General features: G+C 35.4%; 1 protein-coding gene across 1 annotated transcript in view; it reads right to left on the bottom strand.

Moving 5' to 3' along the window:
* Positions 1 to 610: 610 nt before the first annotated feature.
* Positions 611 to 19,392, bottom strand: part of ARL6IP6 (ADP ribosylation factor like GTPase 6 interacting protein 6) — a 35,345-nt gene continuing 16,563 nt past the window's right edge. The window contains exons 3-4 of the mRNA XM_004375388.2: positions 18,130 to 18,262; positions 611 to 1,720 (exon numbers count right to left, since the gene is read on the bottom strand). Coding sequence (XP_004375445.1) covers positions 1,627 to 1,720; positions 18,130 to 18,262 — 227 coding nt within the window. The 3' untranslated portion in view covers positions 611 to 1,626. The remainder of the gene's footprint in view (positions 1,721 to 18,129; positions 18,263 to 19,392) is intronic.

Genomic DNA, 19,392 nt, shown 5'->3' with positions numbered 1-19,392 from the left:
TAATAATAAAAAAGTGTTAGGCTTTTAGAAAGCTCATTAAATCATTTACTGAGTACCAACACTCAGTGGATAACAGGGGAATACACTGCACATACTCTTTTCTCACTTAGCTTAAATAAGCAGTTTGGCTACACAATGCCTTCCTAATATGTTTGTCTATGGCCAGGGAAAAGTTGGGTAAAAAGTCTATCTTTCTAAAACTGAGGTGATTTTCTAAACACCTAAATAAAGTTATTTAGTAAGAGTGTTGGAACAATTAAGACTAAATTACTGTGAAAATAAAAACTAACACCATGGTTATAGATCATTAAATAGAAAAATTATAAAACTATATACATATACATACATATATGCATATATATATATATATATACACACACACACAGTATTTTTACGCAAATAACACGCACCTATGTTTGCTTGCCAACCACGCCCTCCCCTGCAAGGCATTTTCATTAGCTTGCTGATTTTTTTTTACAGCGACATGTTAAAAAAAAAAAAAAGGCATAGTGTCACTGATGAAAATACCTCATGGGGGGCAGGCACAGTTGGCAAACAAATGTACAAAGTGCATGTTATTTGCATAAAAATATGGTGTGTGTGCGCTGTCGTGTGTGTATGTGTGTGTATACCAAAATACTTCTTCTCCTTTGGTAACTAAATTTTTGAGATTAAAACAAAAAAACTAGTTCAAGCATTTCTACATATAAAAATTTCAGGTTTATATTTATTAAAAACAAAATAATATAACTTCTGTTGAAGTAACCATATGCACACCAAGATAAATACTTGGAATTATGGAAACAGAAATAGTGAACAGCTTCAACTTCCTCAATAATTTAATGACTTAAATAATTTACCTTTTTCAGTCATTTCTTCTTAGAAATAAGCTTACTTGATTTTAAACTCAGATCAGTGTGCTTTTTTGTTTTTTTAAAAAGACAAAATACTTGTAAAAAATGCAGGTATTAAGTTTGCACCAGCTAAAAAATAGCGTTTACATTTGTCTACATGAGTAATTTTAAAAACATATAAATTCAGTTTGTAATAGGAAACTATGTAAACAAAAATACCCCAAAAACATAAGTATGCCCCATAAAAAATATAAATGCACCTTCTAGTGAATACATGAATATCGAAAACTAAATATTCTGATTAAAAGTAGCTACTATAAAATGTCAAATTAGTAGGCATTGTTTGCTTTCCCAATATAATGTGTAAATAAGAAACATTTCTCAGTTAAACAGCAAGATCAGTATTTCTTAGGTGAAATGGACTATACACATGGAAAGGTAGGCATTGTCTTGTATTCAAGTTTTCAAGTTTGATTTCCATTACATTTTTTTCTACAATTTGTAATAATTATACATACAAAAGTAAAAAAATGAGGTAAACATCTTACACTTTTAAGAAAATACTTGAAACTTAATACTCAGATATTCCCAATGCCTAGGTTCTAGAACCATGCATAAAAGGTCTCCGTAAGTGGTGATAATTCTGACACATATCTGAATCCCAATACGAACAGCAGGTTTATCAGTCCTCTGAGTAGGCAGTGATGATCTTCTCTGTTATTACAAAACAATCATGACCAAGTTTTTCCAATAATATTGCTCCAGTGTGGGTTTACATGAGACACCATGCTATGGTAAGAGCAGCTACAATGCCATTCAAAATTGCCATGCTATAGCCCATGTGGAAAGAATGTCCAGTGAGTCTCCTGGGGGGAAAAATAGAACAAAAAGGAAAATTTCATTTAGTATAACAGAAACACCATCAGTTTATTTAAAATGCTTTAAAAAAAAAAAAAAATTGCTGTTGAGTCTATTCTAACTCATAGCGACCCTATAGGACAGAACAGAACTGCCCCATAGGGTTTCCAAGGCTGTAAATCTTAAAAGCAGACTGCAACAACTTTCTCCCATGGAGCAGCTGGTGGGTTCAAAGCACCAACCTTTTGGTTACTAGCCGAGCACACTAACTGGGCCACCAGGGCTCCTTTTTAAAATGCTTACAACCTTGCTATATGTTTTTCAGTGTTTCACACATTAATATGCAAGTTAAAAAAGAATATTGGACATTTGCAGGATTAGTAATAGATCTTAAGTTCTGTTAAAAACTGTCCTAGCTATCAAATATAATTGCTTCAATTTCTTTACTCAGAGCACAATGTTCCATAGTCACTGTGTACCCCCATAACCTAATTCTAAGACATAAACCTTGTTGCATCAGTAGTATGTTCCTTAATTAATTAGCATTGCTTCCCTGCTCTGCTGTTCCCACTTAGCTATAATTTAAAATACATAATTATTTTAGGTATTTGTCTTGTTTTTACCATTTTTAGACTAGGTGAAGGAACTCTTTTTCTCTGACCACTAAAAACAGCACAAGTCCATATGTGACTGGTAAATCAGGTATGTTTTTAACAGACATTTCAGCATTCAACTGAACAGGCAATTTAACTGAACTGGCTTTCAATGAAATAAATAAACCAATAGGTTGCCTTCCTAAGTATCAGCAAAGAAACACCTCTCCTTTTATGATTACTAAAAGCACTGACCAAGGCGCTGTCATGGATTAAATTGTGTCCCCAAAAAATGTGTACCAATTTGGCTAGGCCATGATTCCTAGTATTGTGTTACTGTCCAACATTTTGTCATCTGATGTGATTTTCCTGTGTGTTGTAAATCCTACCTCTATGATGTTAATGAGGTGGGATAGGTGGCAGTTATGTTAATGAGGCAGGACCCAATCTACAAGACTGGACTGTGTCTTGAGCCAATCTCTTTTGAGATATAAAAGACAGAAGCGAACAGAGAGACAGGGGGACCTCATACCACCAAGAAAGCAGCACTGGGAGCAGAGTGCATCCTTTGGACCCAGGTTTCCCATGCGGAGAAGCTCCTAGCCCAGGGGATAAGAAGGACTTTCCTCCAGAGCTGACAGAGAGAAAGCCTTCCTCTGGAGCTAATGCCCTGAATTTGGACTTCTAGCCTACCAGACTGTGAGAAAATAAATTTATCTTTGTTAAAGCCATCCACTCGGTATTTCTGTTATAGTAGCACTAGATAACTAAGACAGGCGCCCTAGTGGCACAGTGATTAAGCGCTGGGCTTCTAGCCAAAAGGTCAGCAGTTCTAACTTCTCCGTGGGAGAAAAGATGTGGCAATCTGCTTCTGTAAAGATTAATCAAAAACTAAACCTGTTGCCCTCGACTTGATTCTGACTCACAACAACCCTGTAGAACACAGTAGAACTGCCCCATAGGGTTTCCAATGCCGTAATCTTTACAGAAGCAGACTGCCACATCTTTCTCCCATGGAGTGACTGGTGGGTTTGAATCACCAACCTTTCCGTTAGCAGCTGAGCTCTTAACCACAGTACCACCAGACCTTGGAAACCCTATGCGGGCAGTTCTACTCTGTCCGACAGGGTTGCTGTGAGTTGGAATTGACTGGACAGCAATGAGTTAGGTTTTTTTTTTTTAAATGAGCACTGACTAGCTGAAGACCTTTATGTACAGATTTTCCTTGACATTTGTTCCCTCTATCTTGTAACAATTTTACTACCTTTTCATTTTGAACATTCTTCCCACTAACTGTACTGAAATAACACTATTTCTTATCGTGACAGAATAGGGATGAACAGTGGTATCACTAGAGTTGGTGTCATCCAGTGAGGTAACTCATGGTGGTCACCCTCCCATGGACCTCTCCCATACCAGACCATACAGAATCCTTAGTAATGTTTATTATCAATTTTAATCATATAATATGTAATACAGTTGTAAATTGCTTAAATGTAGTATTTTAGATTATGAATATTAACAAAATTGTTTTGTAAAATCTTTCTACACTGAATGACACTGTTACAACATTAGTAACTGAGCAGAAGCCTTTTTTGATTTTTCTCCTTTTCCTTTAACTACTACTTTATTCTTAAAAAAGTTATTCATATAGGTTCACAAATACTAATTACCACAATATTTTAGCTAAAACACCAGAAAATGTGACAAAATCAGCTACTATAAAAACACTGGCAGCAACAAAAACAATAGTGCGTGCTTGTAATACATTCAGACGAAATCATGTGAATCAAAGCGTCATTGTAATTGGGTAATAATGACAGCTCTGACTGGAGCGCATTAGAAGGTTCATTCAAAAAGTAAATTAGCATAGTTTTAGCCTTGTAGGTATACTGATACTCGTAAGCTTACGAAAAATGTTTTTGTTGTTATAACTACAGGGATACTTTTATAAAAAATAATACATTTCTGCTGAAACACTGTACAAACATTTTATAGACAGTCATTTGGTGTCACTCCCTCTGACACTATCACCCGGTGCAGTCTGCACCCCATACACCTCCCGAGTGACACCCCTGAGAATGAAACATACTAAAAGGAACAGAAAGTCATATCCAAATGACGACAGGAGGCAGAACAAAATCTTCTCCTCAATGGAGCAACTGAAGTTAAGGACGTGTAGGCACGAGTACTAGCTAAAGAGCTTAAAGTTATAAGCAATAGGGTACTGGAATGAGAGGGTCATAATGCCCATATTCTCTCCTCCTTACCTGAAGAGAGGCCAAAGTCAGGGAGGTGCTTAGATGTGAATTAACACTTGAAGAGGATCTTATAATACTGATTCTGGTCCCACAAGATCTGTGGCAGAGCGTGAAGAAGGTACCGTCTTCAAAGAACAACTCCTTTTCATCCCACCTGGGGCTACAGAAGATCCTGATGTTTCCTGATGGCCCCCTGTTCTGGTCAGTGGAGTTATTATTTACTCTCTCCACTCAATCTTTCCTCATTCACCTAGGGGCTAGTTTAAGATGCTTGTCACCTGCCATTAAGGTCTAATCTACATAGTTGTACTACCCACTAGATAGTAAAACAGAAAATTCCTCAAACATATTGATTAGTGAACATTAGCCTAATCATAAAATTGAACAATCAGCATTATCATCCATTATAAAAAAAAGATAACCTGAGAAACATTTAAATTAATACTCACAAAATGAAGTTAATCATGAAACAGAATTTCCAGTTATTATTCTGTTTTACTAGTATGTGACCCTTGCATACCCACAAAAATAGAAAACCCTCTACAGTACAGTTTACTAAACTTCAGGTAGTTGTAAGTACTACAATGCTCGTATAATTGAATTTTACTGAGAAACATACTCAAATGCTCAGTGACTTTTACAAAGCAAGTAATGCATTTCACTAACATTAATGCTCCAGAGCAGTGGTTCTTTCTACTACCTATATCTCACTTGTGATCCCACAAGTTCTACTGAATATGATGAAATACAATACTAATCCCATATTTTCAGCTTAATGAGGGATTATCTGCAATTGCAGTGTTTGTAGGTTCTTGGTAAATTCACTCTCAATGTTACTATGCATGAGGCTCAGAAGGTACGCGTGGTCTATTACATTCTTCTTTTTTAAACTTTGCGTGTGTCTGTGCAAAATAAGGTAACATTGGTCTTGCACAAACTGCAAATCAATATCTTACTGGTCCAAGGCATTTACTGTGTATTGCTTTATTCATAGTCAGATCATCGAGTCTACTATGGATTCCAAAATGGTTCTTATTGTTGCAAGTGATTCATAACCTTTTAATTTCATAATATGAAAAAGGCACACACTCTAGGCAAATGGCAACATAAAACAGGGGTGAAGAGGTTTGAAAAGACTGAGTACAGTATATACAATTTTTGTTTGTTGGTTCTATAATTTCATTAAGGAAAACGTAAAGAAAAGTAAGGGATATAATCTCAGAAGAATAAATAAGGAGGAGCACTTTCCTCTGTTACATAATTTATATCAGTAAAACAAAATTACTATATTTTCTTAACTCCTACGTAATAAAGTCTGACATGGGAAACTCGATCAGATACAAAATAAAAAATTTCCATCCCGAGTAAATACAACTACAGTATTTAGTATTAATACTATCAGACCCACAAAAGTGGGTAGATAATACCTGGACCTGACAAGCTGATCTGATTTTCTTTGTCATGTCATATGGATTTCTAATCTGGACTCCACTACTGAATAAGGTTGAAAAAAACAAACACAAAACAAATCCTATGGTCTCACAGCAATATAATAGAAATGTTAAAGTTTGAAGAACTTCCATTTTAATTCAAAATTTACAAGGTCTCTGAAACAGGCTTAAAGAATTTCTGAAATGGCATGACTATTTATGGAGATGGGGCTACAATTATTATTAGCATATATGATGAATGTGACTAAGCAAGCCAAATCATGATAATCTTCCCAGACTGCTCACATTCTTTCAGTACAACTAAACACACTGTGTAGATTAATTTTCCTAAAACATTCCTTTACTCAAATATACTAACTGGATAGACAAGTGAGCAAAGCAAAGAAATATTGTCAACAAAGTTTCCTTAATGATATAAGTGACCCAGGTCCAAAAGATGTGACAGTGGACTAGCAGACAAGGTATAAAGGAAAAAGGACAGGACCAGAAGTGAAACTCATACTTAAGATTTCATGCTTATCAAATGAACAGCTGGACCGGATGAACTTAAGGTCCCCTTCAGTTCTAGCAGAGGCAGAATAAGTAAAAACACTTCAAAGAGATTACATACTTATGTATAGTTTTTTTCTACCTATTTAAATATGCTATTGTTCGGCATTACGTGTACTTAAACTGGAACAATGATGCACGGAGTATAACCACATACATATTTTAGTGCCAATGGGTCAATCAAGGACACTCATCAGTATAATGAAAACTAATAGATGATATAATTTAACACACCAACTCAAAATTGTAAGAACTGACTATTCATTTGACCACATAAAAACAATAAGTAGAAAAATATACAGAAAATTCAATGACAAAACAGAATGTTTCTTAAACGTTAGGATTCCTAAATGTGGATTTTATTATGCTGAGATAAAGTTCTTTTCCAGTGTAATACATTTCTGAACACCTGTGGTAAAGTGAGTATACAATAGAAGAATTAAATTTTAATAATTTTTACTTTTCAGAAATACATTTAAAATTTAAGCTTCAAATGAATTCAATGACCCTGTCAATTTAAGTGACTATACTCTTACTTCTGAACCACAAATTAAAGCGTTCAATAAACCACTGTGAAAAGTTACAAATAAATAGTCTTTTTAAATGTAATAGACCAATAGACTCAAGCATGTCTCCTTGCACCTCTCAAGTTGTTTACTGTTTTTATTCTTTCCTTGGTTGATTAATCTCCATACCACAGCAATAACACCCAACACTACTCTTGAAATCTTTGTTCCCTGGTAGCTCAGTGATTAAGCTCTCAGCTGCTAACCAAAAGGACAGCAGTTTGAATCCACCAGCTGCTCCTTGGAAACACTATGGAGCAGTTCTACTCTGTCCTATAGGGTTGCTATGAGTTGGAATTGGCTTGACAGCAAAAGGGTTTTTAATACCATATTTATTCCTATATTTCCTTTCCTTCACGTGTATTTCCAGATTTCAGAGATGTTTTTATGATGGAATCCCTACGATTTTAAATAATAAATTCACTGCCAACTAATTTTGCTTTAAGTAGAAAGCTCTCTGTCCTTGCCAGAGTTAAGAGGTTATATTAAGGGCTTACATTAAGAACCAACTGTCTGTTTCTTTGTCGAACTGGCTCAGTAGGAAGTAGGATGAGCTAGTAGGTACTAATCTATTCCCCCTTCACACATGTGAGCTGCCTTTTATTTATCTTTCTCTCCCTAGCTGAGGAACTGCAAATTCATAAAGAATTTTAACCTGTGTGCGTTTTGGTTGGAGTAACTATTAGTTTATCTGCAATCAAAAGTTCTTAAGCCCTAAACCCAAATTTTGAAAATAATACTGAACACTATCTTTCAATTACTTACAAAGCACTTCCTTTTATGTTCCTTTCAGAAATACAAACCCATATAACTTCTTTTGTCCTAAAAATTACTTATTTGAAATTGCTGAAGACAGGTGAAATTGTGTATATTCCAAAGAACTTTGACAGTGTTATTAAAGAAATAGGGTAGGAACTTCCAAGAGAATGCATCCCTAATTTCACCTCTTTGCTATGTCTCTCCATTAAGGAAAAAACAACATACACTGCATTCACCCCTTACTTTATAAAGTTCCTTAGTTTATAATTTTCTCAATTCCCTTTCCATTCTTTTGTTTTTTTGCAGTTTCAAAAAAATTTATTGTTGTTGTTGAGAATATACACAGTGAAATATACACCAATTCAATAGTTTCTACCTGTACAATTTAGTGACATTGATTATACTCTTCAAGTAGTGCGACCATTCTCACCCTCCTTTTCTGAGTTGTTCCTTACCCATTAACATAAACTTAAGGTTCTTATCTAGTCTTTCAAGTTGCTGTTAATTTGATCCAATATAGACAGTTCTTAGAAGAGCACAATGCTCAAGGAAGACATTCTTTACTAATTAAACTATTTTTTGTTTTAAAGAAGACTTCAGGGGCTATACTTTTGATTTAAGGTTTAAACATTATCTCAGGGCAACAATTTCAGGGGTTCCAGCCTCCATGGCTCCAGAAAGTCTGGAGTCCATAAGAATTTGAAATTCTGTCCTGCATTTTGCCCCTTTTGAGGGAGGCTAGAAAAAAGCTATATACCAGCAATTCCTCTTCTAGGTATCTACCCTAGGGATCTAACAGAAGTGACACAAACAGACATATGCACACCTATGTTCATTGCAGCACTATTCACGATAGCAAAAAGATGGAACCAACCTAAGTGCTCATCAACAGATGAACGGATAAGTAAAATGTGGTACATACATCCAACAGAATACTACTCAGCAATAAAGAAAAATGAGTTTCTGAAACATCTTATAATGTGGATGAACCTGGAGAACATTATGTTGAAAGAAATAGTCAATCACAAAAAAAAAAAACAAAACTCATATGTTCTCACTTTTATGAAATGACATGAATAGGTAAATATACAGAAACTAATGTTCATTAGTGGCTACTAGGGGTGGGGGTGGAGGAAAACTCCCTAGGTAGTAGTCATTTTTTGTTTATAGAAATAAATATGGGTGGCGTTTGCACAGCATGACTGATGTAACATATCAATAAGCTGTACACAGGGAAAAGGGAAGAATGGGCAAATGCTAGATATCACTGTTTTTACCCCTTTTATAGATGAGGAAATTAAGGCTCAGAGAAGCTAAGTGACCTGCTTAAATTCTTCCTGATAAGTGTATGGTGTAGCCTTGATCTGGAAGTTCTTTTGATTTCTAAGCCCTTTCTAACATATCAGGCTGCCTCTCGTAATTTCAAAGACTAGTGAACACACAGAAAAGGTTCCAAGTAGAAAACTGGCCAAGTGTTATCTCTCAGGTATTTCTTATTAGTACAGCTTTGTGCATATGGCCACCTGTACCTTTTCAGCAGCCCATACATAACACATTGTAAATTATCAATAAGCTAGAGCCACAGCAAACAGATGCAAAGCAAACAAACACTCATTAGTTATATTACTTTATGAAAACAAGAAGGACATCAATAGTTAATATGATGTCCAACAGGATTGTTATATTTATTTATGTCTCTATTCAGAACAATAATAGAATATATTTTATAAGACATGCATGTATTTTAACCCTTTACTCTGAGAAGCCACAGTGCAATGCTGTCAATATATTCATTAATAGTGACAGCACTGTAACTGATGGTTCCCAACACAGTCCCCAGGGAAAGAAACTTCATGACACTCAAATATCAAGGCCAAGTTCTTGATCTATCTCTTTTGTCAGTAGCTTTTCTCTCCTACTGCAATGAGCTATCTGACATCTGTTTCATTAGTTCACGGCAATAAAAAAGCTGATTTCCACAAAGGAGCAGCTCTCTAAAGGCTCTATGAAAAAGTAGTGGAGTCAGTTCATTGCACTCAATGTCAAATCTAGTGTGCTTGCAAAAAAACCTTTTAATTTAAATATTAGATCACACACTCAACTTGACCTCCAAGGCTTACATTACTTCCTCAGTTAAGAACGGACAACTCTTTTCTATTACTACTCTATTTGCCCTAACCCCTCAAGAGCTAAAGCCCCACCCCCATGTCAAGAAGAACAAGAAGGTAGAGAAAATCCTTTAATAACATAAAAAAATAAATCTAATGTTAAGTAGAAAGAGCATATTATAATACAGCAATGCCAATCCTAAATCCTGAAATTTCCAGGAAAATCTCATATCAAATATTCTACTCAGTGTCTCCTGTTTGCTACAACAGTAACAATAACAACTACACATTCACACACAAATGTCATGGGAAATGTAAGTATTCCAGCATTAACTACACCACAGTGTTTTAACAGAAAGTGACATATGCAAAGAGTACCAGATCACGTGTTTATTTTTAGTTTGTAAAATAGTTACCCAAAGCAGTTTACCAAAAAGTAATTCTAACAACAATCAGCTTGTTCCCTTTTCTTTCTCACTAACTTCTAATTTATGTATAAATTAAATTAAAAGCATGTGTTTTCTCAAATTGAGTGTCTGGGTATTTATCAAGTATCATTTGTAGCTGAAAGAAAAGTAGAACGGGAGATAACTCAGAATGATCCAACTAAGAAAGAACAACAGCATCAGAAAGGCAGCAGATATCCCCTGGTTTGTATATTAACTATGAAATACTGTAGATTGCCTATATTTTAAGCAAGCTTTAGTGAAAAGACACCACTCTTTACTTTAGCACATTCCTAAAAATCAGTAACATAACACCAATAATTGTAAAGTTTCCTTCCATTTTGACCATGAACCCCACATTAAATAAACCATAAATACAACCAATAATGCACTTAAAGAACAAAGATACCAAATGTCAAACATCTCTACAATATAAAATAGTGAATTTATGTTCTAAATTGTATAAAGTGGACATTCAACTATGTCTTCCAATCTACCTCATTTTAGGAATTGGCACAAATATGATTATTCAAGAGGTACCTGAAGTACATATCCTAACTTCAACTTAAAACTAATAGTTGAGTTATAATAAAAACATAATATTTTTGCTTAATTTCTGATACTTCAAAATGGTTATCTAAGGGGTGATTTTTGTGTTCAAAGCTGAGATCATTCTTTCTAAAACAACTAATTCTAAGCGTCAAAAAGGCTCATCTTCAGTTCTAAGAGTCAACAGAAGTCTCATGAATCTGGTCTTTTGGCTGGTCCTCCTATCCTGGAACTTCCAATCTTTGATGTTAGAACAGAGGTAAACAGAGGGTTTATGAAGAATTGAGACGGTCTCCAAAATTTACAATGCTGTGACATGAAGACATGCTATTTCTAGATTTCTCAACAGAAAGAGATAAATTATTTAAAATCAGTTTCTCAACACGATTCAATAATCCAAGCTTTGGATTCAGATATCCAATCCACCAGAAATCTTACTTTTATATAACTTTTGACTACCATAAGTTTGAAGCGTGAAGTTTCCAGCAGCATTTGATTACTATAATAGTTACTGTTGTTACGTGCTGTCAAGTTGATTTCAACTCACAGTGTCCCCAGGTGACAGAGGAGAACTGCCCTACATGGTTCTCTAGGCCAGGTCTTTCTCCGTCAGAGCTGCTGGGTCGCTTCCAATCGCCATCCTTTCAGTTGGTGGCCAAGCGCTTAACTGCTGAGCCACCAGGGAGTTAGCCCATCTTTAATATCTTTAAGTACAAGCACTGTTTTTCCTCCTTAGAAATAGTAAGTCTCTGTGGCTATGTCCTCTGAAAAACAATTGTTTTATCTTACTAACATAAGCTTCATTGGCATTACTAATTTCCTACACAATGATTTCATTTCATTTACTAAAGAAATCACTAGATGCCCCCTTACGGACACTTGCCACTTTATATCCTTAGGTTATGCAAATTAACTCCAGTTTTAAAACGAATAAACCAACTCTTCTTCCAAGAATGGCTTAGTTTAGAACCCTCAGTTTATTTGTAGTTCCCTTCAAAGTTAAAGTCTTGGCTTAAAGGTTGTACGGGTATGTGCTGTTAACTTTGACCTTTAATCTAAATAATGAGCGTTTTTTTCCATGTCACCAATATAATACTTTTATGATTATCACTATTGATTGCAATGAAGCAACACTTTTAACTTCTCTAAGACTACTGGTCTTTATCTTTGACTCTACATAAAAAGTTGTACAAGGGTAGACAAATTTAATGACTTATTTCACTATTTTCATATACCACTGTTACTAAATATTTTCATTCTTAATTAAAAAACTAATAAACATTTTAACTGTGCTTTTTGCTACAACCATCACTTGAACACTATCATTTCCTGCCCAATTTATTTTTAGATATAAAGTAATATTGCTATACTGTTGTTGTTGTTCAGTGCCATGGAGTCGATTTCGACTCATAGCGACCCCATGTGACAAAGCAGAACTGCCCCATTGGGTTAAGTGGGACCTATTATAATCATTGAGTGGTTTTCATTTTTTAGGGAGCTGCAGTGTGATGAATTACTTAGTATGGACTTTCCTGCCACGGTCTTCGAACTCCCACCTAGGTGACTGGGCGGGACTGTGCAAACAAGATAATTGTGGCCCACGAAGGGGATTGGTCAGTTTTGCCTTAAAAGAGAGCAATTCCAGAGCAGAGAGGAGGATCCTACCACCACCAAAGAACAGGCGAGAGCAGAGAATGCATCATTTGGACCCAGGATCCCTGCGCTGAGAAGCTCCTGGAAGCAGGAGACAGAGAAAGGAGAGAGAGAAAACAAATTGTAACCCTAAAGATGGTGAGAAGCTGTGGGAGGAGAGACCTGGCAGCAGGAGAAGGCATGGTGGCCTTCCCAGCCCACAGAGAGAGGAAACTGAGTGCCTTTGGGGAGAGGCCTAGGGCCGGGGAGAGGTATGTCTGCAAGCACAGTTGGGAACAGGGGCTGTCCTGATGAAAGAACTGTATCCTGAGTGTTTCTGAGCCTGAACTGTAACTGTTACTTCCCTTATAATAAAGAGCATAATCGTAAGTGTGGTCTGAGTTCTGTGTGGCCATTGCAATGAGTTATCAAACCCAACAGAGAAGTAGAGAGTGCTGCTGTGTGAGGGACGGTTGGTGTCAGAATTAGTAAAGATGGCAGAGAGAGGAGGCTTGTCTGGCCTCCACCTCATGGGAGTCAGCCTTGCACTGTTGATCCTGGTTCTCCTTCCCCCTTGTGGGGCTGGAGGAGGTCAGGCACTATCCCCACACTGTTTTTACAGGAGCCCTCGTAGCACAGTGGTTAAGCACTTGGCTACTAACCCAAAGGTCACTAATTTGAACCGACCAGCCACTCTTCGGGATAAAGATGTGGCAGTCTACTTCTGTAAAGATTACAGCCTAGGAAACCCTATGGGGCAGTTCTACCCTGTCCTGTAGGGTTGCTATGAGTCAGAATTGACTCCACCGCAGGAGGTCTGGTTTGGCTTTCTAACTATAAACCTGCAGCTACATTATTTCACCACAAGATGGGGCTTGTGCACTGATAACATGAAACGCAGTCCAAAGTGGAAACTGCAGGTCACTGGGAGAAAAAAATGGAGAGGACAAAGACAGTGAGATGTTAAGAACAGATTTTGATTGGATCTGGCAATACTGCATGAGAAAACGACCACACAGCAAAAGTTCACAGTGCCAGTTGTTAGTAGAATGATGCTGTATCAATTAGTGAAGTTCTTCCTGTTAATTTCAAAATGCAGAATAGTTTCGCTAACTAGCAATGCAAAACAAACAAAAACACTAAACTTGCAGTCAGGTTCTAGCTATGTCACATGCAAATTATGTGACTTTGTGCAGGTCATTTAAACTCCCTGGGACTCAGTTTCTTCATTTGCTAAAAAATGGAGGACCTAGACTAATGGTAACACCTAGGGGTGGCTTAGGAAGGACTTAATTCTCCCATAATCTTTAATGAGAACCTCTAAGATATCCCTACCAATCCTACACTATTAGTTAAAAAGGTGTACTTGTTAGGAAAAACACGGCTTCAAGGCACGTCTCCAAACCATACTCCACTTCCTCCCCTGTCAGGAGGACTTAAATAGAAGTTTTGGTGTTGCCATTGGCCCAGTGTAGAATGAAGTCCAAGATCATCTCAAGCTCTGGTTTTCTATATGTGTATTATTTTTGCATGAGTTGGTCACATGCTTAGATGCATTAACTCCTGGAAACCATAATTAAAGCAGATAAGCATAATGTGAAATATTGACTGTGCATACGCATTGTATTTGCCTGCTTGGAAATCACTGACAAAACCTAATGAACATACAAGGCAAACTGATGACAAGTAAACTGGAGATGCTTATTAGGCAGTGTAGAAACAGCAGGATAATGAATTATACAGTAGAAATGGGGAATGCCTGTATCTTCAAGGAATTTAAACTCTGCCTCTTGTTCTTTAACACTGTAACAGACTGTTTAGTAACAACTAAGTTAAAGTCCTCCACATATTTAGAACTGTATTTGACCCAAATGCTTAAATGATTGCTTCCTAATAGAGAAGGCTATATATGTAACACTGCAGGATATGTTTTTAATACAACAAAGTTTGAAAAATATGCCTACTGAAGTCCATTAAACACCTATCTGAAAAATACAACTTGCAAAGTTCTTTAACTCTTGTATTTCCTAAAGATCTTGTGCTTATGTAAAAGTATCTAAGACAGTAAGTATAGAAGAGTAAATATGAAAAAATAAATAAATATAAGGAAAGGGTATTATCTGTAATCTCAATCTCTCCTAGTGAATTACTGATCTAAATTACTGTACTTCACTAAATGTTTCATTGAATATTTATTGATGTTAATTTTTTTCTTCCCTACTCTTGATAAGAATGAATTCCCTACTCTAGAATGATTTTATACATTTCTAGGAGAACATATTGATACCCACAGTAAACACAGTCTTCTCAGTTTTTTTTCCATACTAAGTTGGTATTCTGGGTTGTTTATTATTTTGTTTTGTTTTTTAAAACGCTCATGTGCTTAGGACTGCAAAGGATAACAAAAGATTGCTTTTTTAACAAACCAACTAGATATGAGTTTTTTACTCTCTTCATGTTTGATATTCATGGAGTTACAAATAGGGGATATTTTAAATAATATTAACCTCAGAAAGAAAGAAAAAGAAAGTCTCTTCATTTTGTCTTTCCTTCCTTTAGTTTCTACTTAGCTAAGCAGACCTTTGTTTCATAAATTATCTTGGAATCCAGCTCCCATTGATATTAGAGATTTCATTTTAAAAAGAAACTGAATGTATATGATGATTAGTCTTTAAAGGGTATTTAAAACATTGAAAATTCAAAAGAAACACTGAATGGAAAATGTTCCAACATTATGTTAAATAAAAAAGTAGGTTACAAAACAGTATGTACATTGTGACATCAATCTTAATTTTTTAAACATGCAGAAAGAAAAGATATATATTAATTCCCTAATTATGGGTTACTTCCATTTCTTTTTTGTTTTTTAATTTTCAACAAAGAACCTGTGTTACTTTCATATAATCAAGAAAAATGTTTATATTAACATCATCATTTAGGTAATAAAATACGTAACTGTTATGAAGATATTTTTATAAAAGTATGATGTTGCATACTAATGAATATCAGTCTGACTCCTAAGAAAATAAAGTCTGAAGATTTCACTTTCTCAAAAGCTAGAGAAGTTGTTTCCCTGTACAAGTACTCTCTCTACTGGTGACACAGAGAATATACTTATTCTGACATTTCTGAAGTAACTGCATATTTTCCACAAACACTAGGGACAAGGTTTTCACTATAAAACTCTGAATATTACCAATTATCATATTTATAATATGCCTTTTGGGAGGCTGTGGTTTCTATTAGTATGTGACAATTGTTAAATTAGTTTGACTCCCATGAAATAATAAGGTGATTTATCATAGATAAAATTTACTTATCCCTACTTATACAGTTAGAGAAAATCAAAACCATACATATATACATATATTTAAACTGTATTTTTAGGGCTGTATTAACAAGCATGTAATCTAAGACTGTGATCTAACACTATCCTTACATTAAATCTGAGTGACTAATTACCACATTGAAAATTGAGATCTTTACCACTGGATATGACTTAATAAAAAATGCAAAAAAGAAAAAGAGTTAAAATGCCCTGAGTTTGAAATGCAAATCTTTAAGAGAACAATGAAATGTTTTTCTCTAACTCAAAAAGCTTCAAACATTTATAAGGCTTATAGATTCTAGTGGTGGTGGAAGAGAACAGAAGAGGCCATTCCAGGAAGAGAGTTGAGCAAGAGTAAAGTCATGACATCTCAAAAGTACATAGTTTACTTGGGGGATGCCAAATTAATTTTGTATGTGGCTGCGGTGTGGGGCATATTGAAGTAGCTGAGAACGAAGATGGAAAAGTAGGGTGATGTCACTTGGCAAAGGATATGATACGCTATACTTAGGAGGTGGACTTTACATTGAAGGCAATGGGAAAGCCACTGAAGACTTTTAGACAAGGGAGAGCTGTGACTAGATCTGTTCTTAGAAAGATAGCAAAATGCAGGGCAAATTAGAAAAGTGAGAGCTTAGAGGATAGGAAACCAAGGATTCAAGTACATTGACCAAGGCCTTAAGTAAAGAAGGTGTGTTCCAAGGACATTTCAACAGGCAGGACAGAATGGGCTTGGTGATGGAATAAATTCAGTGAGCAAGGGTTTCAAGCCTTGGTAAACTGGTGGATGCTGATGTCTTTAAGACCAAGATTAGGGTTTTAATCACTCTAAGTGCAAGATGCCTTTTGAAATCCAGTTAACAAGGTATACTAGGTAGCTGGAAATGTAAGGCAGGAGTTCAGGGGAGAGGTGGAATATAAATAAAAGAAAAAAAGATTACTTTTTTTGACTTATGAAATGAGTCTCATTATATTAGAGTTATACCTCTTGTTAAAGTAACTGATGTTAACAGGCAGCAAAAGAATACAAATTTATATTGAATACTATATCATTTAACAAAATAAACTTTCCTATGACTTATACCCATGTAAACCATGGGATGTTAATTCTGCTGTTAGGTACAACTCAATTAATTTAGATTAATCATCATCCATGTCACACACAAAAAAGGACATTTACTAGCAAGTATGAATGTATGTTTCAGATACAGTTATTAAGACTTTTAAAAGTATATATACATTTCATCTGATGTGAAATCAAAGAATTTTAAAGATATATTTATAAGACAAGAATACATAGGAGTATACTAATAACGAAAACCAGCGGTGTCAGCGATACTAGTGGTTATTAATAACTATCATTAGTATAAATTCACATTTACAGAGTCCCTCAAATAGATTTTCTTATTTGAGCTCTACAACATGTCCATGATGTGGGCTGGAGCTGACAGTAATAACAGTAATAGTTAACAACTGTAAGACTATACATATCTTTAACAGAATTTATTTTCTGTCTCCCTACCCACTCGCACCACCCCCAATTGCTAGAATAAACTAGAGATCTCAGAAGCTCTTATTTGGAAGTTAATATTTGAAACTTAAGTTTTCCTGGCACAAATAAATTGGATTAATTTTCCAAAATTCCTTGAGATAGGAAATACAGACCAAAGAAATTTAATATTGTTCCACTATGAACAGCATCTAATCTGGTCTACACATATAAATTGGGTGACATGAATGCTTGTTAATCATTACACGAACTATAAATCCTAAGGAAAAATCCAATTCAATTAAGCTGTTGTAAGTCTGATCACTGATGTATGAATCTAGAGTAAAACTTTCAAACTGCTGCCATTAACTTTGCCTTCATGAACGTTTTAAACGAAATTCTACCCTAAAACAAATAGTCATCAAAGTTAATCAGTTCATAGATCATTTAAGTGTCATTTTTTACAAAAAGCACTGCCTTATCTCAATAAAGAATTTAAAATATTATTTGTGTCCATTTTTATAAAGGTTGAGACCACAAGCTGAAAAGCATTGTGTCATTTATGTTTCACAGATGAATGACTAGGCCCTCAACATCTTATCTGACAAAGAAGCAGCCTTTTCTATTTATTTTAGTATTTTCAACAGAGTTGGAATGGGTTAAAAAAAAGAGACAGGAATACTTACTTGAATCTGGCAGGTGAAAGAGGAGTAGGAGGAAACATTCCTGGTTCAAAAGAATCAAAATAAGTCACTGTCCAAGAAAAGCTGCAACAGGAGAATCCAGCAGTTACAGATATTATAAGCAGACTCCAGAATCCTTAATGGGAAGAGAGAGGGGGAAAAACATGAATTACTAACACCAAAACAATTTAAACCAGTATCTTCATGCTCAGAAGATCACACGTATTTCTGATCTTCTAAATTATATGTTTAGTACAAGCTAAGTTATGTAGAAATGTAAAATACTAACGCACAACTAGAAGTTACATCATTTTATATTTTAATATGTGGAAAACAGTGCAAATTCATCTTGACATCTCTCTCACCTTCAATTTTATAGAATTCGGCTATAGAAAAATGGTTAAAACATTTTACCATTAAGATGTCTTGACATTTTCCATTTAACTTCATGAATCATACCTTGCTGTGTTTATTACTTAGTACTAAGTGATTCATTTCACTTTGACATATGATTTGTATGTTTTGGAGTGTCTCCTCTTTATAGCTTTCTTATAAACACTATAATAGTAATTCTTTAAACTTGCTCCATTATGAACAAAAGTTAATGCCTAATTTACAAATGGGTTAGGATCCTACATTTACGGCCAGTCTAGAACTGCACTGTCCCACCAATGTCAAGTCAAAAGCATGGTACCATACTAAGATCAAGGAAAGGAGAAAGGGATGAGAAGCGGAACAGTGGAAGAATTAGCAAAATGACAGTGTTGCTGTTAGGTGTCACTTGAGTCAATTTTGACTCACAGCAACCCCATGTGACAGAGTAGAACTGTCCCCTAGGGTTTTCTACGCTGTAATCTTTATGGGAGCAGATCACCATGTCTTTTCACCTGTAGAGTTGCTAGGTGGGTTCAAACTGCCAACCTTTCAGTTAGCAGCCGAGCACTTAACCACTGGTCTACCAGGGCTCCTTCAAAATGACAACATAAAAGAATAAATTCAGTATTTTTAGATGTTATTCATTTATCAAACAATTACTGAGTTTTACTCGTATCCCCTTACAGATATAATGATTTACTCGAGTAAGACTCTAATTCCATAGTTATAAATCGTTACTGTATGACTGAGAATACTGATAAATAAGTGGCCACCCCCTTAACTTTGATAATGAGTACAACTTTGATGTCGAGTTTTCAAAATTCATAAATCAATTCACTTATTCATTCATTCAACAAAATATACTGAGGGGCTATTATGTGTTTGTTACTA

This window comes from Trichechus manatus, unplaced genomic scaffold (assembly GCF_000243295.1).
Source record: "Trichechus manatus latirostris isolate Lorelei unplaced genomic scaffold, TriManLat1.0 scaffold00036, whole genome shotgun sequence".
NCBI lineage: Eukaryota > Metazoa > Chordata > Mammalia > Sirenia > Trichechidae > Trichechus > Trichechus manatus.
This window is presented reverse-complemented; position numbering and strand designations above follow the sequence as displayed.